The following is a 23,623-nucleotide window of genomic DNA, read 5'->3' as shown; positions in this document are numbered from 1 at the left end:
TACATATACATATACATATATATATATATATACACACACACACACACAGACTGTTGAAAGGAGCACTGGAGTTTCAGAGGCAGTACTATCAGAATCAGAAACCACTATCTGAGAGGAGAGGGGTCCCAGAAAAATTCATTTGACTGGATTCCACTAAATGACTTACGCAGTCCAGTGGACCAATCTGACAGACACCACTCACTCTTTACAGCGAAAATGAAAAAGGGGCTGTGTGCCATTTAGTTTCTTACAGATAATAGCCCAAAACAGTAAGTTAAATGATCTAGACTAACTATAGTAGCTGGACAACCAGTATGCAAATCATTTATATCAGCCCAAACTGCCCGTTATACCTCTTCTTCGGTTTGGTAACTGAAGCCCTTCCTTGGTTAATCATTTGTTTCTGAGAAAACCCCTGATGTGCCAGGAGCTGTAAAAACAGACTCCTTGTAAAGGCAAATCTAAAGCCCGGTGTTTACTAAAGTCGTTGTAAGGAAGTTACCAAAGATTTCACTTTCTAGCAAATCAATGAAGCATGGTACAGCATTTTAACAAAGAGGATAATAGCTACATAAAACCGAAAAAATGTACCTTGTACAGCCACATGTTCAGCATCTCACTCATCCCCAGGCTTCATCCTCATCTGGGCTTGCATCTGTGCAATCATTTCCTGCATGCGACGCAGCTGTGAAGACAAAAAGAAAACACCACCTTTTACACACAGACTTTGGACAGCTAAGGCTCATTCTCTCCTTGAATCCAATGGGAAAAATACCCAGATATACAGGAAGTTGTGAATCCTTTCCTTCCTTGGTGGAGAAAGGGACCCAGTTGTTTTCCCACCCTATATTTACAATTTAGTGTTTAATTACATGGTCCATCTCTTACTGATGTATCCCTGTCAAAGATCCTTTTGGCCCAGTGTGTTAAGTCAGGATCATATCAGACACACATTTCAAGTCAGTAAGCTACACAAGAATCTTGACCATGAGAGTGTGGAAACCAAGATCTTTCAGAAGCACATTCACAGACTTGGAAATTAGCACACAGACATTACAAAATAGAGGAAAACACCTTCCTTTCCTTTTTGTGTACAGAGGGGCATTTCTGGTAAAGCAGCTTTGTTTGTTCCAACACAAATACTTAGCCCTTAATGCCAGAAAGTCAATGGTGATTTTGAAGTTTCTGTTTGGTTTGATTAACTGGATAACGCCCCAAAATTTGAGGAGCTCTAGCCAACCCAGTTGAAGAGACTGTTTCAAGAGCAAAATAAAAAGATGCTCAATGAAATCTAAAGAGAAAGAAAAGTAAAGTCTAGACATATTAGCCACCAATGTTTTAATTTTAAGTGTTCAACATTTTCTTGGAAATAACTATAGTTTGTTTTGAGTGTTTTCATTTTTTTAAAGACACTGATTTGTAATTTCTATCCCATGAGAAAGCAAGTTGGCAATCTATTATGTAAGATAATTGCTTTTTAAATCATGTTTATTTTTCTTTTGAACATGAAATTTAATAAAAGGCTACAGAACAGACATTATGAGCCTGATTTTCAAAAATTTGCATACAATTACAACTGTACTCACAAATCTGCTATCTGAACTCACAAATGGCCAGTTGCACATTTGCATATGCAGTCATGAAAATTGCACATACAAATGGGGCACACAATAGTATATGCATTTTGTGCTTATAATTTTGAAAAAAATCAGGCCTTCTACAATTTTCATGTAAGTTGTACATAGATTTATTGTAAATTTGAAGCCACATAGTGCTTATAAACCAAACAAATTAGGTTTTAGAGCAGTAGTCTTATTTGTTGCTATGGTAGGCAGAACACCAATGTTCCATTAAACAATGGCAACAATTATAATGCACTGTCGCCAGATACTATTTTCATTTAAGAACACTAGTCTGAGAATATGGGTTTAATTTATTTTGTGGGAAAGAAAAGAAAGTTGTGTTCTAACCATCTCTCCCTCCCCAAAAAGGAGTCATGTTTTTGTTCTTTACTGATTCCTTTGTAGGAATGTTATAGTTACAAAATTAAGGGATAATGAAAAAAAAATATGTTGCATTGGTTATTAATCATATTTTAGTTTAAAATAATGTAATGCAGTCTGAAAAAAATGAAACATTAAAAAATTTCTAGCATGAATACAAAAGCAAAACATTACTGAGAACAGTTATTTTACACAAATGAGTGAATCATACGTGGGAGGCTCTATAAATACCCACTTGAGCCTCAGCATTTGGGGTTGAGCAATAATTGATTCTATTTGTCTACACAAAGCAGGTAACCAGATCAGAAAAGAGCTACAGTTCCAGAGACACATATTACTTTATTTTGTCTGACCTTAGATAGGGGCAAGGGAATAGGGAAAGAAATTGAATAGCTGATGTAACCTGAGAAAAGGAGTTTCCCATCTGAACTGTACAGCGTTAAAGCAGATTCATATGTGAAATGAGGAGAAATGTGAAGTCAATGATGAAATTCTGTAATAGGTGAATATATCTCACATCTACCTACATCACCTAGTCAAACATTTAGAACTGTAATAATACTTCACACGTGTATACACCTTTGATCAGAGATTCTCAACACAGATGAGTCAAGAAAATGCTAAAAATACAGTGTTACCACCAACCTGTTGTGAAAAACATGATTTTTTTAAAAGTTACTTTTTTCTTAAATAAACAAATATTTAATTGGGTATGTTAATTTTATTTTGGTTTTGCCAGCTGTATTTGCTTGAAGCCATCAACACCAATAGAGGTGGGCACATGCAAGTTAGCACAAATAGTCCTAAATCTTTACTGCTGTCTTTACAGTAGCATCAGCAGCTTGGGGGGGGAGGGGGAAGAGGGGGTTTATACATAACGTCTATCATTATGTACCTGGGTGCTATAGAACCTGAATGACAATTAAAATTGGGATGAGCCTAATGGATGAGAGAGAAGTAGCCACTATACAAAAATAAAAACCCAAAAGAGTTGGTAGAAAAGGGAAGACAAAATGCTTAAAGATTAATTGAACCAAACTACACTCCTCCCCCAACCCAAGGCCTCAAAACAAAGCCTTTGTAGACACACACACTGTATTACTACATAAACCTCACAAAGCAGATGATTCCTTCTCATTCACCCCAGAACCTTGCCAGCATGAGTAAGGCAGTATAACAATGGTGAGAGATTTGGCATGCCAAGGCTCAGCACAGAAAAGAATTTTTGTTTTTTAAAGTTCTTCCAAAGATTTAAAGTCACTTAACCTCTTTTGTCTCAAGTTTCCCTAAGAGAAGGATTTTCCTCACACATTTTCATAAAATATTTTGAGATCTAGAGATTAAGTACAGTTTTGCATTTTCTAGCTATGAGGTGCTACCCCACATACTATAAATCAGGGGTGGCCAACCTGAGCCTGAGAAGGAGCCAGAATTTACCAATGTACATTGCCAAAGAGCCACAGTAATATGTCAGCAGCCCCCCCCACATCAACTCCCCAACCCCGCTCCCAGCACCTCCCACCCACCGGCAGCCCCACCAATCAGCACCTCCCCCTCCCTCCCCGCACCTCCTGATCAGCTGTTTCGTGGGGTGCAGGAGGCTCTGGGGCAGGGAGAGGAGTGAGAGCACTGCAGGCTCAGGGGAGGGGGCGGGAAGGGGTGGAGTTGGGGCAGGGCCTGTGGCAGAGCCAGGGGTTGCACAGTGAGCACCCCCCGGCACATTGGAAAGTTGGCATCTGTAGCTCCAGCCCCGGAGTCGGTGCCTATACAAGGAGCTGCATATTAACTTATAAAGAGCCTCACGTGGCTCCGGAGCCACAGGTTGGCCACCCCGGATATAGATGCATAGATTAACTAATGGCAAGATTGCAAAGCCACGTTAACAATAGGAGCTTCCTTGGCATGCAACGCCCATTAAGTTAATCATATAGTTGTGCTTCCTACACCAGTTAGTATAGTATGAAGCTACTGAAGATAAGTGCACAATTTCCTTTTGCTGAAAACAAACTGGCCAAAAACCAAAATAAGGGTAAGACATCACCAAATGCAGCCAGTGCAACCATATTTAGAAAGCACAGCTCTGCTCTTCTTGGAGAGCTGCTTCTTCTCAGTCTGCAGACTAACTTCCTTTTCTGAGACTATGGTATAAAAGATTCCTCCTAACTGCAAAAGCTCCAGACTCTAGCCAAAATGACAAGTATCTGATGTACTATAGCACTTTCTGCATGAAGACCATACAATATTTTAATGGGGCACTGATGGATATCGAGACCTGAAATCTGGCTGTATAAATACTCACTGAAAAGAGATCTAATAGCTGAACTACATTGGGGGGGTGAGGGGAGGAAAGAGTGTGGAAGGACAGGAGCAAGGGTATTAGTATGTGGGGAACAGACAGCTTGGTTAATAGAACAGAACGGTAGCAACATATGAGAAAAAAGTTGTGTATGTTAATTATTGCTTGAAACGTTGCTAAATATTATTATACTCCTGATGAAGAGCTCCATATATAAGGATATTTTTCAGTATGAAAATACAGCTCAAGCAGACTTTTCTGTTAACTAAAACAGAATTATATTTACATATACTGATCGCTTTCCAAAATCCGATAATGTCTCCAAGTTACCAACAATTCATACTATTCCTCATCTCTAGGATAGCTGCATTAGGGGAAAAAAGATTGCAGAGATGTAGCAAATAGTTTCTGCCAGGCATAATGTTTTTTTGTTTTTTTAATGATTGATTATATAAAGGCAGTTTTTATGTTGGCTCGTAATGGACAGGAGATTACATTTAACACACCCTTTCAGGCAGGTTGCAGTCACGGGAGAGGGTGATGTCCATTTGCACCACTATCTGGAAGCTGACAAGATCATTTCAATCCATTAATTTAGCAATGACACAGCATACAAGATTCAGGGAGAATGAGCTGACCTATGTTATACACAAATAAGTGATGCTCAGTCTCTTACGCCATTTATCTTTATGAGTGAGGAGAGAATGAAAGAACCACTCCTGAATGTTACAGTTTTAAGTGGACTTACTTTCCCTCTCCTCGCAAGAATGAAAAGAAATGAGCAATCAGTGTATTGTGTATACAACACATACTTTTCTTCCTGTTGCTTCAAGGTGAAAGCACTCAAGACACCACAGTTCAAGCTTCATATCTAGTCTGTTCCTCCCTGTCTTGGCATAGAGTGAGAGCATCATGGAGGCAGCATACTCTGATCTCATTTGACTCTGCAGCAAATCTCTTGCTGATGCAGAAGCAGCATTGCCATGCTATGCAGGGAGCACACATTCACCCCCAAGAGACAAACGGATGCTGTAACACCAAACCTCAAAGAGGAGAGGCAAATCAAGGGCAAAAAAAGGCAAAAAGAGGAACATGTTTGGAAATCCTCAAGAAACACAATTCCTGACAATGCCCATAAAGCAGAAGTCAAAGGACCAAACTTAGCCTTAGTGTAAACTCCATCTACTTGACTGGAGACAGAGCTCCTGACACTAGGGCTGAATTTAGCTCAAAGTGTCACATTATTCTCGATAGCGGTGCAACAACAACATGGAGAGGAATCAGACATTTCACATGAGAGTTAAGAGAGTATAGACATTGATACGACTTTGTATTACATGGTTGATTATTCCCATTACTGCATGTTTTGGCTAGAACACAAAACCAGCCAGAGCCTTGCACAGTGCAGACTCCTGCTTGAGTAATGCTTAGGCAATGGCCCCACAGATGGGAGAGAAAAAGGAATGGGAAGAACTAAACAATTGTTCACTTTCCAGTAAGACAGTTCATTTTTCAAACAAATAGTCAGGCCCCTCTTAACAATAAAATTCAGATGAGAAGAGGGTTGTAGGAAGAAAATAATATGAAGAAATAGAACTTAAGGCTGTGGACCTTCAGTAACTTCAAGATGTTCCCACGATATTCGCTGTGTTTGTTAAAAATACCTTCAATACCAAAGAGTGCAACTAATCCTGTTAAGTAAGGCCAAGAAAAATATGCTCCAGTCAAATGATTATATTGCAAAAAAGGATTTCCATCAAGATAAATGTTTTGCTTTATGGGACTCTCTGGCATTATAAATACTACATTTATAAAATAAGTCAAGTCTCTGTGTTCACAGCAACTGCACTTTATGGGCAGCGAGTACCATTACTTACTTGGAACTATGACTGAAGTAGCTACACACATATGGTAAACTGGTTTCAACAAGTAACTTTTTAAAAGGCAAAATACATTGTTTAAAGATTATGTCAACATCATCATTCTATTCTCCACAGGACTGGCACTGCTAATCAGGTTTTTTTTCCCTGATGGTTTTCTTTTCATTCTGTTCTCCAAGGATAAAAGCTATTTCACTCCACAGAGGAAAGTGTAAGACTGAATTTAGTACTACATCGTCTTACCACTGCAGAAGGACTATAGCTTACTAAAGAAAAGGGTATCACACTTTAAGGATACTTTTATCTATGGTCTTTAGACCCTTCATCAACTGTCATGTTAGCCTTTTCATGCAAACATTAAATACTTCACAAAATACTTGCATCTTACTGAATATATAAACATAGTAAAATGAGTTTACATAGAGTTATCAGGCACTGGGATGTCTGCCAGAATGGGGTCAAGCAAATGGAGAAGACTGCCGCTTTGTGGTGTATTTCTCACACTGTAACCCTATTAACTGATGACACACTGGGAGATCAAGGAACAGAGACAAATCAGAAAGCTAGGCGAGGCCAAGAGGGGAAAACAAAGAAGAACTAATCCAATTGTGAGTGTTAAGTATTACAGGGTATTCAATTTATTGCAGGCCAGCATGACTTAGAATAAGTAATTTACATTACCATACCATCTTTCACCTAAGGATCTCAAAAGCCGTTGAAAAAATACTGTCTGTTATTTGACAGCCGGGAAAACTAAGGTAAAGAGAAGCAAAGTGAACTGCCTACAGTCTTATGATGAGCTAGGGATAGAATCCATGCCCCCTGATGCCTCAATGAACAGGGCCTAAGTGTCATTTGCAAAAGTGCCGCAGATATTTCTGAAAGTTTTACCCTTTATGCTTCTCATTCTCATTAACAAGGGAAGCATTTCAGAATGTGACATAACAGGGTAAGTTGTTCCAAGTAGTCTCCACCACACTTTTACTGGAAAAGCTACTGGGACTGTTAATAGCAAAAAGTCACAACAAATAATTTGTACTGTAATATATTTACAGAAAGGAGAGTAAACACCATTACTTTCTTCTCTCCACTCCCTTCCCTCATAAAACCAGGGCATTTACACTTGGAGACTGACAGAAAAAACAACTTAGCTGTCTGCAGAAAAGCAAAATTAAATCTATACTTGTCAAAAATGGTCTTGTAATTTGGCTGAAGAATCTATGTTAGAGATTAATGACTCCGATTAGCGGAGGAACATGTCTTTTGATATAATAAAGGATCATTATTTAGCAGAAATCATGCCTTGATAATGATGATCCTGGCACATCCCCAAACCTTCATTCCCTCTGGGGTTACGTAAACCTTGCAGAACTGTAAATAGAACTTCAAGCACGGTTACTGTTCGGAATGCAAAACAGAAGGGGAAATGGCTGTTTGTTTTCTCAGCAAAGGCCAAGGAATGTAAGCCCATTTCCTCTGCACCTCTTTCCCTGCACAGTCCTCCCCAACCTGAACCTCAGAGTGCCTTGGCGATGAAGAGATTTCATACCAGCTTATCTACAGAAGACTCAGCAAAGCCTCTTGATCTTTTAAGGCAGTGGGTTTCAAACTTTTTTCCGGCAACCCAGTTGAAGAAAATTGTTGATGCCTGCGCCCAACGGAGCTGGGGATGAGAGGTTTGGGGTGTGGGAGGGCTGGGGCAGAGGGTTAAGGTCTGAGGGTGAGGGCTCCGGGGTGGGGCCAGGGATGAGGGGTTTGGGGTACAGGAGGGGACTCCAGGTTTGTGGCGGCTCAGGGCTGGGGCACGGGGTTGGGGTGCAGGAGGGGGTCAGGGCTCTGGGCTGGGGGTGCAGGCTCTGGCGTGGGGCCGGGGATGAGGCGTTTGGGGTGCAGGAAGGCGCTCTGGGTTTGCGGGGGCTCAGGGCTGGGGCAGGGGATTTGGGGCACAGGGTTACCTCAGGGGGCTCCCGGTCAGTGGCGCAGTGGGGGTGCTAAGGCATGCTTCCTACCTGTCCTGGCACTGCAGACCACGCTGCGCCCCGGAAGCGGCCAGCAGCAGGTCCGGCTCCTAGGCGGAGGGACGGAAGCAGCTCCACGTGGCTCTCGCCCAAAGGCACCGCCCCGCCCAAAGGCACCGCCCCGCCCAGCTGCCATTGGCCAGTTTCCAGCCAATGGGAGTGTGGAGCCGGTGATCAGGGCGGGGGCAGCGCGCGGAGCCCCATGGCCCCCCCGCCTAAGAGCCGGACCTGCAGGTGGCTGCTTCCGAGGCACAGCACAGCGTCAGAACAGCTAGGGACTAGCCTGCCTTAGCCGGGCAGCACCACCTACGGGACTTTTAACAGCCCGGTCAGCAGTGCTGACCAGAGCCGCCGCAACCCAGTGCTTTACATTCCGCGACCCAGTACTGGGTCACAACCCGCAGTTTGAAAACCACTGTTTTAAGGGACAGCAGACAGTAGAAGTTGGTGGGGGGGGGGGGGGTAAAGATTTAAAGTTTCAACCTAATCCTTCGCAATCTTGACAGTAGTTATGTAGAGGTTATTAGTGCCATTGAGAACTTTTAGAGATTGTCCTCCAAGAACTTCAAAGTCTTCATCATCTCTTTGGCCACATACATACATGCAAACAAGCAGAAATACTAGTCACATAACCTCTCTCTAAATCTAAATCTCTAAATGTAATAGGAAAAACACTGTCAAAAAACGTTCTTGATACTTTCAAAGCAATCACCATGTTAGCCTATTGTTCCTTAGTCTGGTAATCAGTAAACAGGATGCAGTTTATTTATGTACATTGTTCTTGGAGAAATTTCACCATCACCAATGCAGCTCCACCAGTGAGAGTGCTAGCACTCTCTGAGAGAACACAGGTTTATAATGATGTTTTTCCCATCATACTGAAACATCATTGTGGAAAAAACACTGGAGTCCTATCTTCAGCAGTGTTCCCACTACCGCCACCATTATTGGTAGTAGAACCATGGGGGATTTCCCCAAAAAGGAAGTTTTTAAGCAGCCAGAGAAGACAGTAAGGCAGGTAGCAGGATTCGGTCTTAACAGACATGCTACAAAGAAATATGGAAACATGGAGACTGAAATATTAGCATTTCATGGACTTCTGGCTGGATGTAGAAGTCCTGACACCACCTTTGGATGCAGAAATATGCATCCAACCATTTATAGGGTTGCTATCTTTAATCTGGCCTGAAACTAGTCTCTATTACAGGGGTGGGCAAACTGTGACCCGCGGGCCACATCCGGCCCACTGGACCGTCCTGCCCGGCCCCCGAGCTCCTGGCCCGGGAGGCTCGCCCCCGGTACCTCCCTTGCTGTTCCCCCTCGCCCACAGCCTCAGCTTACTCACTCCGCCGCCGGCGCAATGCTCTGGACGGCGCAGCTGCAGAGCCCGGCCTGACCCGGTGGTCTGTGCTGCGTGGTGGCGGCGGCGGCAGTGTGGCCCGGCTCTAGCTGGGCGGCACGGCTGTAGCACTGCCAGCCACCGGTGCTCCAGGCAGCCCGGTAAGGGGGCAGGGAGCAGGGGGGGTTGGATAGAGGGCAGGGGAGTTCGGGGTGGTGGTCGGGGGCGGGGATGTGGATGGTGGTCAGGGGGAAAACATGGGGTTGAATGGGGGCAGGGGTTCCGGGGGGGCAGTCAGGAAGGAGGGGGGGTTGGATGGGGCAGCAGGGGGCAATCAGGGGCAGGGGTTCCGGGGGCAGTCAGGGGACAGGGAAAAAAGGTAGTTGGATGGGGCAGGGGTGCCGGGGGGGCCGTCAGGAATGAGAGGAGGGGTTGGATGGGGTAGCAAGGGTCCAGAGGCAGTCAGGGGACAGGGAGCAGGGTTGTGTGGATGGTGCAGGGGTCCCTGGGGATTGGTCCTGCTTTGAGCAGCAGGTTGGACTAGATGACCTCCTGAGGTCCCTTCCAACCCTGATATTCTATGATTCCCAGAGGGGCCGTCAGGGAACAGGGTGGGTTGGATGTGGCAGGAGTCCCGGGGTGGGGGAGGCAGATAGTAGGTGGGGGCCGGGCCACGACCCCCTCCTCTAACTGGCCTCCATACAATTTATGAAACCCGATGCGGCCCTCAGGCCAAAAAGTTTGCCCGCCCCCGCTCTATTAGCTCTGCCCCTTTTAATCATGGCTTTCTTCCATTCACACACTGACTCGGGGCCAAACTACATTGAGTAAATGAGTGCTGCTCTCTGAAAGATTGATAACGAAACACCTCCATGTCCCAATAATATGACCAATTATATGGCTGTAGTACTTGAACTTAAATACTGTGCCAACAGACTCTGGTGTCAAGAGTTCTGATTCAATGCTACATCTATATGCTGGACATTTTAAGACCTAAATAAACATCAATTCACACCAAAACAAAAATTACTGATTCAACACTCTCATTCTCTGAAGTGACTGGAACAAAAGAAAATAACACAAATATAGTTGCCTCGGTGATTTTTTTAGGTCAAGCTTAAGAAAAGTAAAAATGGAAGACATAAAAGTAAGGGATCAGACACCAAACTGTAGGAGTATGGAAACTGATGGGTACAGCCTATATAACACTTTGCCTGACTCGTCCAGGTGTGCTCAGGTAAAGTAGGTGTCTCCATCTTTCCTCAGAGTTGCTAAGCCTTGGCAGATGGTCTTTTCTCCTGCAATTCCTTTTAAAAATGATTTTTAGATTATAATGGAAGATCAATAATATTCTTCTATGTGAAGCAACAAGGTGCGACACTGGCAAGACCAGGTGCCTGCTTATGCCAAGGTCCCTGTGTCTCAATTGAACACTGACAAATACATAGCTGGAATCAGTCTGGCTCACTTACATATTCATATTGTTAAAATAGGCATTAGAATTAGAATTATTGTGTTTAGTATTTAGATTTTATTGAATGCTTGTGAGTTGCTGCATGCATTTAATCTCATTTATAACATCTGTATCCCATATAGTAAAGTAATATTTGAGTGGTTGTATTGTAAGCCTCTGTTACTGTGTAAATCACCAGACAGGAGAATTCAACAGAAGACATTATGTCCTTCCCAGCAGGAAAGGTTCATCGGCACCAGACAGACTATTGTGGGACGTTAAAGGGGACAAAAGACATTTGTTGCGCTGCCTCCCATGAAGCTGAGTCATGCAAGTGGATTCTTCCCATCAGCTGAGTTTGCAGGTCAGAGTACATGGCAAGAGGGGGATAAAAACCCCAAACAAAAGGAACTTGCTATCTCTATTCTGCCTGAGCTCCAGAGGGCACGGTTTTTCTAGGCATAAGCAAGAGATCCCCAGCTGCTTTACTTGGGTAAGCCCTAAAGGACATAGAAGCTTTTATTATCCATAAACTCTGTATCACCTTATGAAATTTAAGATTGTACATCATTTGTGTACTAACATTTACCTGCTTTACCCTTGCAAATAACTAATTTCCTTTTCCTATTTAATAAATATTTATATAGTTTATTATAGGATTGCCCACAAGAGTTGTGTTTGGTCTGAGATCTAAGGTGCAACTGACCTGAGACAAGAGACTGGTCCTTTGGGACTGGGAGTAACCTGAAAGTAACCAGAATATTGATGTGTTCCTTGGTGTAAGGAACCAACTATCACAAGGGTATGCTCACCTGGGTGGCAAGACAGACTGGAGTACCCAAGGAGACTGTGAGACTCCATGTTTAGAGAGACGAAGTGCATGAGGTAATATTTTTTATTGGACCAACTTCTGTTGGTGAGAGAGACAAGCTTTCAAGCTTGAAGAAGAGCTCTGTTAAAGCTCATCTCTCTCACCAACAGAAATTGGTCCAATAAAAGATATTACATCACCCACCTTGTCTCATATCATATCCTGGGACTAACATGGTTACAACAACATTGCATACTCCATGTTTAGGTTATTATAGTGCCTGAAGAGCTTACCCTTAATAACTGGCTAGTGAAATCTAAGTATAGAATTCATAGCCAAGTTGGGGTTTGTGCTATGGTTCCTAACATTCTGCCCTGAGGTTGGTACTCATGCTCTCAAGTCACTGCAGTCAGCATTACAGAAGGTAGAAGGGGTGCATTTATTTTAAATATGTTCGTACAGACCACATACCCTGGGATAACATGCATCTCATTTAGAATAGCTGTGAACTATCTATCCCGAGGTCTTATTTTAAAGAAACAAAGAGAGCTATCACAAGTAAATGAGTCTGAGGGTATGTCTACACTACCCACTGGATCGGCAGGCAGCGATCGATCCAGCGGGAATCGATTTATCGCATATAGTCTAGACGTGATATATCGACCCCCGAGCGCTCTCCCATCGACTCCTGTACTCCACCGCCGTGAGAGGCGCAGGCAGAGTCGATGGGAGAGCGGTAGCAGTCGACTCACCGCGGTGAAGACACCACGGTAAGTCGATCTATGAACGTTGATTTCAGCTACGTTATTCACATAGCTGAAGTTGCATAACTTAGATCGATTCCCCCTCCCCACCCCACCCTCCAAGTGTAGACCAGGCCTGAGTGTTTAACCAAAAAGCAGGGATCATATTTTAAGAAAATAAACACTTCAGATGCAAATGCAAGATATGCGCCTGCAAGCAAGGAATTGTGCATACAGCACATACAATATACAAGTAAATGCGCAAAATGCAATTAATTTGCATGTACAATTTAGGTCCCCACATTCTTCAAAACTAAACCCTTAAATTTTTTTGCCCATGACCATTAGGTGACCTGAAGTGCAGAAATCGGGAGAGAAAACTATTCTGCAACCAGTCTAAATATTCACTTTCACTTTATTTCACTGTTTTACTGCATACTGGAAGTTCTACACAAATACTAATTTTTCCTACAGTAGGAAAGAAGAGATTCATTGTGAGATCTCTACTGATATATCATACAGAAATGGATACATGTATCGTTTAATTACAGGTTTTGTAACGAATCAAAAAAGAGAAATTTATTACAATGTATCCTTACCTCAGCCTCTTTCTGCTGGAGGATCCTATCCTTGTCTACAACTTCTTCTTCAACAGGCCTACCAAACACAAACACACATCGTACAGTGTAGGCATGAAAAAGGAAAGTATAAGACAGACATGGAAGAGAAAAAGTACACACAGTCTCTGAGAATGGATTCAAGGTTCACAGTTTGGGCCATATAGAAAGAACAAGATTGACTGCATGCTTTCTTACAAGGGAGTGGATGAGGAAGACTTGTTGCTTTAAGAAACTATACTAAGCAACACATTATATTGTCTAGCTCCTTCAAATTTCTTCCCAACTAATTTTCTCACTCCCATCTTCTCTTTCTCCTATTGTTTCATACAAGATCTTTCCTGCACTCTCATGCCTTATTCTTTTATTTACTGCAATTGAGACATTTTCTTTGCCATCCCTCCATGGTACCACTGCAGTAATAAAACAAAGCTATGGCATAGATACAATGATGTCTATTTTCTTTCTTTTTGAAAATAAATGTTTGAGTAATTAATAAGCATTTCAAAGTAAAGCAGGGAGAGGAATAGGTTGTCTGTCATCAGGAAGATGCAACACCAACAGATATGTTCCTCATACTAGAAAGAAAAAGTTTATGAAGGGCACAAACATTTATGAAGAATAAAGGAAGTGATATCAAATGGGTTTAATTATAGAATGGTAATGAAACACGCTAAACTGAAATAAGGAAAAGTGGAAAGGAAGTCTATTCAAGCTAAGCATGTCTATCTAGCTGTATATCCAATTATTACTGAATAAGGTAAAGTAAAATAGAAAGCTTAAAGAAAATATATTCCACAAAACCCTTGGCCAATGTGTCAGTCTTGCACTTAAAAACACCATCCATCCTGAGCATCACAGGCTGGGTCTCCATTTAATACCCCAGTTCCTTAAGCTTATTATTTTTGTAAGGACTATTAAAGGGGGAAAACCCCACTATATTTACTATCTACTGCTTCTCTATGCATTTTTAGGTTAAGAATGAGGGGAGGAGGAAGGAGAAAGGGTATGAAACAGGACCAACCAAGCCAGTAATTCGTAGCTGTGGTATTTACCTAGCTATCATTCTTTATTAACTGATCCCTGTTAAAGTTATTTCCAGAAATTCTCTAACAGTGCATTTCAGTGCTGCATCTCAGAGAAGAAATGGTGAGCTAATGGGAGAAGATGGCAGGGAAAGAGAATCTGTCCAATGGCACAAGTGAAAAATGACAGAATCAACTGAAGCAAAGTCCAAAGGAGCTCATACTCACTTGCCAGTGCGTTTTAATCTCTCCGATCGGAAGTTCTCATAGTGCAAATCTTGGGTCACTTCCTGCAGGTCCTGCATGTGCGTTCTAGAACAGGTAAAGGGTAAATATTTTACATTTTTTGCCAAAGCGTTAATCACCCTCTTCAATGCATGGTTTCTATTACAAAAATCACTATATTTATTTGGGACTAAATCCTACATGGAAACAAAGGCCATGTCCTCGACCCACAGAGTTAACTGGAACATTAATACCCACACCACATTTTTTTTTTTTTTAATGGGGCTTAAGTTTCTCTCTTCCTGAAAATTACCTTCAAAAACAAGTAAAATTCTGCTTTCCATCATTGTCCACTACTTCAGAGGAGTTGTTTGCAGTAATCTCCAAATTGTAGTAAGCCTTGCCTTTGCATTATGTTTAGTATTCAAGAGATATTTTAGAAACTATGTCCTAAAATACAGTTTATAACTTCAGACTAGGTAGAGCTCCTTAGCGTTTCAATATCCAAGAACTTTCAACTCTCATAAGAACATACATCAAAGCTGACCACCAGAGGGTGATCTCTGACTAGCTGAGGCTCTACTTATTACACCAGAAATCTGCACTGAAACTGAATTTCCAGTAACAGAACGTTACCATAATAACCTTTCATTTAAAAAAGTTACATAGCTAAATTATACACACAAGGTATATTCATAAATCGGGTTTATTGTATTTAAGTGGCACTTTCTAGATTGTCCGGGCTTAAGAATTAGTCTATCCTGACCTCTATCTTTAGTGTATTTTAAAAATACAAATCAATGAGAAAAATTTAGTCTTTCTGCTGCAACACTACTTAAAAGAAACCCTCAAACTTACAAGTTACACTCTGACCCATCAGTGCCTGAGGGATATAAAAAGACAGAGCGGTACCAGTGAACACTATACAATGTGAATCACAGCAAAGGGTGGATTTTTTGAGGGTGTGGAAGTAAACTGAGCACAGCAGTACAGATCAGTGAACTGGAAGAAAGGAGAGAATGATTCTCCATGAGTAAACTCCTAAGTAAGTGCTACCAAACAAGACAGAAGTTGTAACAGGTTAATTTTAAAGCACACTGCCATCATTCGTCACAAAGTTGTAACAGAATAGTTGTCAGCCTGTCAGTGAAACTGTAGACCACTCTTTCACTGAAGGCAATAAACACTTTTAAAAGCTTTCTGACCAAATTTAGCACTGAAAGCAAGGGAAGAACAACACTGGCTTCAGACATGTCTAGTGCAGGGTGATGTGCAAGCTCCCCCTTATATGCAGCTATGCCAAGGCAACTTAATCTATACCTTCAATAGCCCTGTGCTATTCCATTACTGGACCTCCACTGAGCAGAGACTGCTAGTTATGTCCAATATGAATTTGGATTGACCTTAGCCCCATAAGTATCTGTTACAATATGATCAAATAGACGCTTTATGAAAAAGCATTTGGGGACATATAATTCATGGAGTGAGGTGAGGGGGTAGTTATACTATTATTATGCTATCTGAATTAAATAGGTTTCAGAGTAGCAGCCGTGTTAGTCTGTATCCGCAAAAAGAACAGGAGTACTTGTGGCACCTTAGAGACTAACAAATTTATTAGAGCATAAGCTTTCGTGGGCTACATAGAATCATAGAATCATAGAATCATAGAATATCAGGGTTGGAAGGGACCTCAAGAGGTCATCTAGTCCAACCCCCTGCTCAAAGCAGGACCAATTCCCAACTAAATCATCCCAGCCAGGGCTTTGTCAAGCCGGGCCTTAAAAACCTCCAAGGAAGGAGACTCCACCACCTCCCTAGGTAACGCATTCCAGTGCTTCACCACCCTCCTAGTGAAATAGTGTTTCCTAATATCCAACCTGGACCTCCCCCACTGCAACTTGAGACCATTGCTCCTTGTTCTGTCATCTGCCACCACTGAGAACAGCCGAGCTCCATCCTCTTTGGAACCCCCCTTCAGGTAGTTGAAGGCTGCTATCAAATCCCCCCTCATTCTTCTCTTCTGGAGACTAAACAATCCCAGTTCCCTCAGCCTCTCCTCATAAGTCATGTGCTCCAGACCCCTAATCATTTTTGTTGCCCTCCGCTGGACTCTTTCCAATTTTTCCACATCCTTCTTGTAGTGTGGGGCCCAAAATTGGACACAGTATTCCAGATGAGGCCTCACCAATGTCGAATAAAGGGGAACGATCACGTTCCTCGATCTGCTGGCAATGCCCCTACTTATACAGCCCAAAATGCCGTTAGCCTTCTTGGCAACAAGAGCACACTGTTGACTCATATCCAGCTTCTCGTCCACTGTGACCCCTAGGTCCTTTTCTGCAGAACTGCTACCTAGCCATTCGGTCCCTAGTCTGTAGCAGTGCATGGGATTCTTCCGTCCTAAGTGCAGGACTCTGCACTTATCCTTGTTGAACCTCATCAGGTTTTTTTTGGCCCAATCCTCTAATTTGTCTAGGTCCCTCTGTATCCGATCCCTACCCTCTAGTGTATCTACCACGCCTCCTAGTTTAGTGTCATCTGCAAACTTGCTGAGAGTGCAGTCCACACCATCCTCCAGATCATTAATAAAGATATTAAACAAAACTGGCCCCAGGACCGACCCTTGGGGCACTCCGCTTGAAACCGGCTGCCAACTAGACATGGAGCCATTGATCACTACCCGTTGAGCCCGACGATCTAGCCAGCTTTCTATCCACCTTACAGTCCATTCATCCAGCCCATATTTCTTTAACTTGGCGGCAAGAATACTGTGGGAGACTGTATCAAAAGCTTTGCTAAAGTCAAGGAATAACACATCCACTGCTTTCCCCTCATCCACAGAGCCAGTTATCTCATCATAGAAGGCAATTAGGTTAGTCAGGCACGACTTCCCTTTGGTGAATCCATGCTGACTGTTCCTGATCACTTTCCTCTCCTCTAAGTGTTTCATAATTGATTCCTTGAGGACCTGTTCCATGATTTTTCCAGGGACTGAGGTGAGGCTGACTGGCCTGTAGTTCCCCGGATCCTCCTTCTTCCCTTTTTTAAAGATGGGCACTACATTAGCCTTTTTCCAGTCATCCGGGACCTCCCCCGATCGCCATGAGTTTTCAAAAATAATGGCTAATGGCTCTGCAATCTCATCCGCCAACTCCTTTAGCACCCTCGGATGCAGCGCATCCGGCCCCATGGACTTGTGCACATCCAGTTTTTCTAAATAGTCCCGAACCACTTCTTTCTCCACATAGGGCTGGTCACCTTCTCCCCATATTGTGCTGCCCAGTGCAGCAGTCTGGGAGCTGACCTTGTTCGTGAAGACAGAGGCAAAAAAAGCATTGAGTACATTAGCTTTTTCCACATCCTCGGTCACTAGGTTGCCTCCCACATTCAGTAAGGGGCCCACACTTTCCTTGACTTTCTTCTTGTTGCTAACATACCTGAAGAAACCTTTCTTGTTACTCTTAACATCTCTTGCTAGCTGCAACTCCAAGTGTGATTTGGCCTTCCTGATTTCATTCCTGAGCAATAGTTTTATACTCCTCCCTGGTCATTTGTCCAATCTTCCACTTCTTGTAAGCTTCTTTTTTGCGTTTAAGTTCAGCAAGGATTTCACTGTTTAGCCAAGCTGGTCGCCTGCCATATTTACTATTCTTCATCCGAAGAAGTGGGTTGTAGCCCACGAAAGCTTATGAATTAAATAGATGCAACAATTCCTTTATAAAATAACATTAACAATGATAAATCCAAACACACTGTCATGGGCTATGATTAGTATTTGTAATTTGTACTAAGGTAAAGCCTGGAGGCCCTTAGGCATCAATCCCACTAGCTCTTCTGCACAGGTGGACACTTGCACACCCAAGGAGCCATGTGCAGGACAGTGGTCCACGTCTGCTACAGGAATCTTTAGGTATTATAAAGATGCCAATGAACATCTTAGAACATCATTAAACTACACCGCATGGAAATAAGCAAAAAAGTGAAATGTCAGTCTAAGTAGACTTAAACTCCATGGTAGTAGATAATGTTTTCGCCCCTCAGCTAAGCCTTCTTGACCTGTGGAAAATTTTCTTTATGCTCCAAATTTTACTAGTAGCTTAATTAGGCCCAAGCAGGGATGCTACAGATAACTGATCAACTCTTAAAGTTAAACAAACAGCATTTTTTAAAAAACCCATCACAGGTAAGTAAGAGGCAAAGAAGTCTATCACATGTACTTACTTGTAATAATAACATAGTTAAATGTATAGGCTGCATTTTTGTACATCATTTTTCCTTGCTATGGGCAAATGTGTCCAAAAATAGAGAAAGCAAAAGTAATATGGCTAGAAAGAAATGAGGTCTGTGTACATAAACGAAAAAAATCACTCAAGGGCACCTCCTGATTCAACAGACACGTAATGCCAAAGATTAAACACATGCCTTTACTTACACCAGCATTGTGCGCAATTTAAGGAAGTCATTGTGCTCTGGATTCTCAACCTCAACCACTCCCCAAGGGTAAAGACGACCTCGGATTTTTTTTCCTTTCACCTCAATAAGTTGGTTGGACCCAATAACAGCAAAGGGAATGCTAGCCTAGATGAGACAACCGAGCAAAAGCAATATAAGTTCTAGAGAAGCATAGAAATACGTTTCAGTATTGAAGGGAAAAGGCAAAAAAATGTGTTACCAAACCAATGTGACTTAAACCGTTAGCATCAGAGAACAGAACGTTGCCTAATCCTATACCCTATGCTGTACATAACTCCTCAGTATTAATAACTGTAACCTTGTTGTGATCAGTTTTGTCTTCACACCTGTGTAAAGGAAAATTATTTACAGGTTGTTGGGTTTTTTGTTTTCAGTTAGAACGCTTATTGTTTTAGGAGCTTTTTGCTTTTGTTGAAGCACAGTTCACGCGTGGCCTGTCATCTGACATAAATGGCCCATGGAAATTTGCCAATTACAGTTAGAAACAGGAAGAGAGAGTTAGGATGATGGATAACATAGATAGCTAGAGACATTCACAGTTTAAGGCACACTGTGAAGTGTTTATGGAATGATACCTGTAGCACAGACATGAGTGACTGAAATAAATTAAGATCTTCATTACTAGTGGACATCTGCTTACATTTTAAAAAGTCAAAATCTAGCACAATTGGACTTCAGAGAATCCAAGACTGGAATCAAAAGGAGTATTTGCAAGGTCAAGATTGAAGTGTTTTACTAGAGCTGCATGGAAGCAGTTCATGTAATATTTGGTTCTAAGGAGGACGATCACTCAGTGCTATGAGGATAACGTCACACATTTTCAACAAATACATTATAACTGAACATAATATCTGTGAGAATCCTGTAGCTTTATAAAAACTAGTTAAAATAAAATGATCAGTCTTTTCAAATATCAAGTGAAGAACTCACCTTCAGGACCCTGGTCTGTTCTTTGAACTCCTCATCTTCATCAGAGTCTGCATCAGGCAACTGGTAAATCCTAATGCCATGCTCAGCAATCTCATCCAGAACCTGAACGATTTTTTTGGGGGGGGGGGGAGGGTGTGCACAAGTTGGAAAGAGAAAGATAACAATCAAGTTTCTATCTGGCTAGAGACCCACTATAGGTTTTAAGTAGATATATTTGATGTACAGGTCTGCCATCCAAATTCTCTTATCCCCAGAATAGGAAATTCAGAGTAGGTTTCCTACTCTTAAATAGCTTGACCAAGCAACAAAGTAAGTCATTAAAACAATTTACATTTGGTCTTTGGTTTTGTATACTTGCCCACCTGGCGGTTACCTGAAACTGTTTTAGCTTCATTGGGAGTCTGTTTCTACCTTAAAACTTCCACTGTGATACAGTGTTGTTGTAGCCGTGGTCCCAGGATATTAGAGAGACAAGGGGAGTGAGGTAATATCCTCACCCACCTAGTCTCTACCTTAAAACTGTATTTTCACATTTTATCTCCTGTCACTAAATGGAGGCTACCTGGACTTTCAGTCCACAAATAGCTTAAGAAGGATGGCACAAAATAGATAAGTGTCCATTTAGAGAGCAGTAGGTTTGAGGTATAGGAAACTAACAATTGGGAAATAATTGCACAATCTTGAGAAGGCTGGAGGAAATCCATATTAGGCTTTGTAGGACTTTCTCACACAAATTTCATTTTAGCCTGACAAAATTACGTCTCCATACTTGAAAGCACTGAAGGGTTTTGTTAATTAATGTAGGTTCTCTTTTTGAGCAGGGTAGGAAAAGCATACTGATGCAGAGTGTCAGAAATAAACTGAAAGAGTTTCTGAAATTAACTTTCACTGAATTATTTACAATTTTAAAAAGCCAAGGGCTACAAAATTACAACTGGTTAAATATAAATGACAGCTCTGCCCCCGTTACTCAAGGAGATCTAGGTTTGGGACATCAAAGTGCATGGTAAGATATTCTCAAACTCATTTTACTGTATGTTTATATCATGCTGGCACCCAAATAAAACAATTAAGCTTAAATGTGAACAAGCGGATTCAAATAGCTTCTAAATTCAGTAGTTTATATGACAGTTCACTAATTCAAAGTTTGAATTAAAAAAACAAACATCCTGCTGTTACCAGGCCCTTAATCAATGGATTTGAACTTAACTTCACAGAATTCAGTTTAACAACATACTAAAGTTGGAACACATCCCTTGCTATGGATATTAACAACAAAAAATAGCACTATATTCTTGCACGCATCTTTACAGAGATTAAAAGAGGCATGTTACCTGCCTCAGAGAGTTTACAATCAAAGATAAACATGGGTCTTAAAGACCAACAAAGAACAGCGGCATTGAAGAGATAGCAAGGAGTTAAAAATAATATTAGCTGTAGAGCAAGCAAATCATTAACATAGTTGGAATTGATACATACAGTACTGACCTCCCTCTGTCTGGGAAGCAGGAGCAGACAACATTCAAGTAACAGTCAATGGTAAAAAGCAAGGACCAGAAGTGGATTTTGAGGAGATATTCATTACTTACAGCTTCAAAAAATAGCAAGCACAGATCATAATGTGTGCATCCATTATGTATTTTATATGCTATGTATTCAAAAATGGAACAAATGCTAAATTAAAGTTTTATATCACCTAATCTGTAACTGTAATTTAGTCCATGTCCCACTTAGAGGATTTTGAATTACTTTCTTTCTCCATTTTAACAGCGAAAGATATCCACACACAATTCTCCTTATTGTAACTAAATGTCTGGGATTAAGAAACACTAATCTGTACTTCTGTATACATACTTTCCCTAATGAAATCACTGCAGGGGTAAGCAGCTAGCTTAACTCTAGACCTCTGGCAGTTTCAAAAGGTGATACTATTTAATTTTCCCTTCAAAACAGAAGAGAACACTTCCATTGTGATCCTCTCAACTATAAAAAAAGGCCTGAAATGAGAATTTCCTCCTTCTATACCATTGAGGAGATTCTGTTCATATAAAAGAAAGTGTGGCTGTTCTTAGCATCACTGAAAAGAACATTAAGCTCTTTGGTGGAAAGTCAGCATTCCATCTTCAAAGTTATCTTGGATGCTCTAGATCAGTGGTCTCCAAACTTTTTTGATCACGCACCCCTATCAGTAAAAATTTTTGAGCACCCCCCCCCAATATATGAATATTTATTTATGTATAAAATATATACATGTACTACTATACTAATATATTATGTACATTATAAAACATACACAAAAATAGAAATTAAAAAAGGATGAGATAAAGATGAAAAACTATTTTTAAAATATTTTTTATTTATTTTATTAATGGTACAAAAAACCTTTTTTAGTGAGAGCAATGTGTTTGAATATGCTTCATTATTTCCGAAAATCTTGGTTTAACACTGTGATACAGCGATTTGAAGGTCTGGATTAGGATTAGGGTGCGGGAGGGCGCTCAGGGTGGGGTGCGGGGTCTGGGCGGGAGTTAGGGTGCAGGAGGGCGCTCAGGGCTGGGGCAGGCAGGAGGTGCAGAGCACTTACCTGGGGCAGCTCCTGTTTGGTGCAGGGGGTGTACAGGTGGCTCTGCGCAGGGCAGCACTGCTCCCATGGCCACAATTCTGGGAGCTGCCCCCTTCCCCCCCACCCCCCCACAGGGCCACATGGAACGCAGGGGCTTTAGGGGCTGCAGGGCCCTGGGCTAAGGGGGCACCGGGGCCCTGGCCTGCAGCTCTAAAGCCCCTTTCGGAATGCGGCCCTGCGAGCACGGGCCAGAGGACTCAGGAGGAGCAGGGGCAGCCGCGCGGCCGGAGAGAAGCGGCGCTTTCCCCTTCAAAGCGCCGCTTCTCTCCAGCTGGCTTTGAAGGGGAAAGCGCCGCTTCTTTCCGGCCGCTGGCTGTGCGGCTGCCCCTGCTCCTTCATGGGCCGGAGGACTCAGGGCCGCATTCCGAAAAGGGCTTTAGAGCTGCAGGCCAGGGCCCCAGGGCTCCCTTGGCCCAGGGCCCTGCAGCCCCTAAAGCCCCTGTGTTCCAGGTGGCCCTGCCTGTGGGGGTGTGGGGGGGCAGCTTCCCCACTCGCTTGCTCCCTCCCTCCTCCAGCCGCCCTTTTTTTCTCTGGCAGCGCTCCTTCTGCCGTGCCCCCCAATTGATCGTCTTGGGCACCCCACTTTGAAGACCACTGCTCTAGACAACCCAGGAACTGGAACTGTAGAAACTATCTAACTGGTATTCCAGTGGCTGCATCTACACTAGCAAGTTAGTGTCTGTTTACAATAGCAGTGCAACTGCAATGGTTAAAGCACTAGACCAGGCTAAGGCCTCCACAATGGCAAGAAAGCAAGTTTTCACAACCAAGTGGTAAAGACACTGAAGTCCTGGCCACATAAGTGCTTACACTTTAATTAGCACTGATGTAACTGCACCAGTGTTGAAACAGGTACTCAAATAGCTAGTACAGATGCAGCTACTGAGTCCACAAGAGATCTTGCTGTGGAGCCTGCATCAATATCATTTGTTCCTATGAGTTTCTATGATAATGGTACTCAGTAAATCTGTTATAGGAAACGCTCTCTCATGCTACAGCTTGTATAACCCAAGGTTAAATCTCTTTTAAGCCATCTGTTAATCCAGGGAGGGGGCTGGGGGAACATGTACAAGAGTAACCCTTGTGTATGTACCACCACTATTCCTAGGATCGTTTTCAATGTAAAATATAATGAACCTGAAGCCACAGCACCTCTGCAGTACCTACATGGAGGTCCCCATACAGGC

General features: G+C 42.3%; 1 protein-coding gene across 1 annotated transcript in view; it reads right to left on the bottom strand.

The window, feature by feature from the left end:
• Positions 1-591: 591 nt before the first annotated feature.
• LOC135890390 (septin-2) overlaps positions 592-23,623 on the bottom strand; it is a 50,742-nt gene continuing 27,710 nt past the window's right edge. Inside the window, exons 8-12 of the mRNA XM_065417796.1 lie at positions 19,814-19,915; positions 18,843-18,988; positions 14,414-14,497; positions 13,143-13,200; positions 592-685 (exon numbers count right to left, since the gene is read on the bottom strand). Coding sequence (XP_065273868.1) covers positions 617-685; positions 13,143-13,200; positions 14,414-14,497; positions 18,843-18,988; positions 19,814-19,915 — 459 coding nt within the window. The 3' untranslated portion in view covers positions 592-616. The remainder of the gene's footprint in view (positions 686-13,142; positions 13,201-14,413; positions 14,498-18,842; positions 18,989-19,813; positions 19,916-23,623) is intronic.

This window comes from Emys orbicularis, chromosome 16 (genome assembly GCF_028017835.1).
Source record: "Emys orbicularis isolate rEmyOrb1 chromosome 16, rEmyOrb1.hap1, whole genome shotgun sequence".
NCBI classification, from domain to species: Eukaryota; Metazoa; Chordata; order Testudines; family Emydidae; genus Emys; species Emys orbicularis.
The sequence above is the reverse complement of the archived record's forward strand: the minus strand, read 5'-3'. Positions and strand labels throughout refer to the sequence as shown.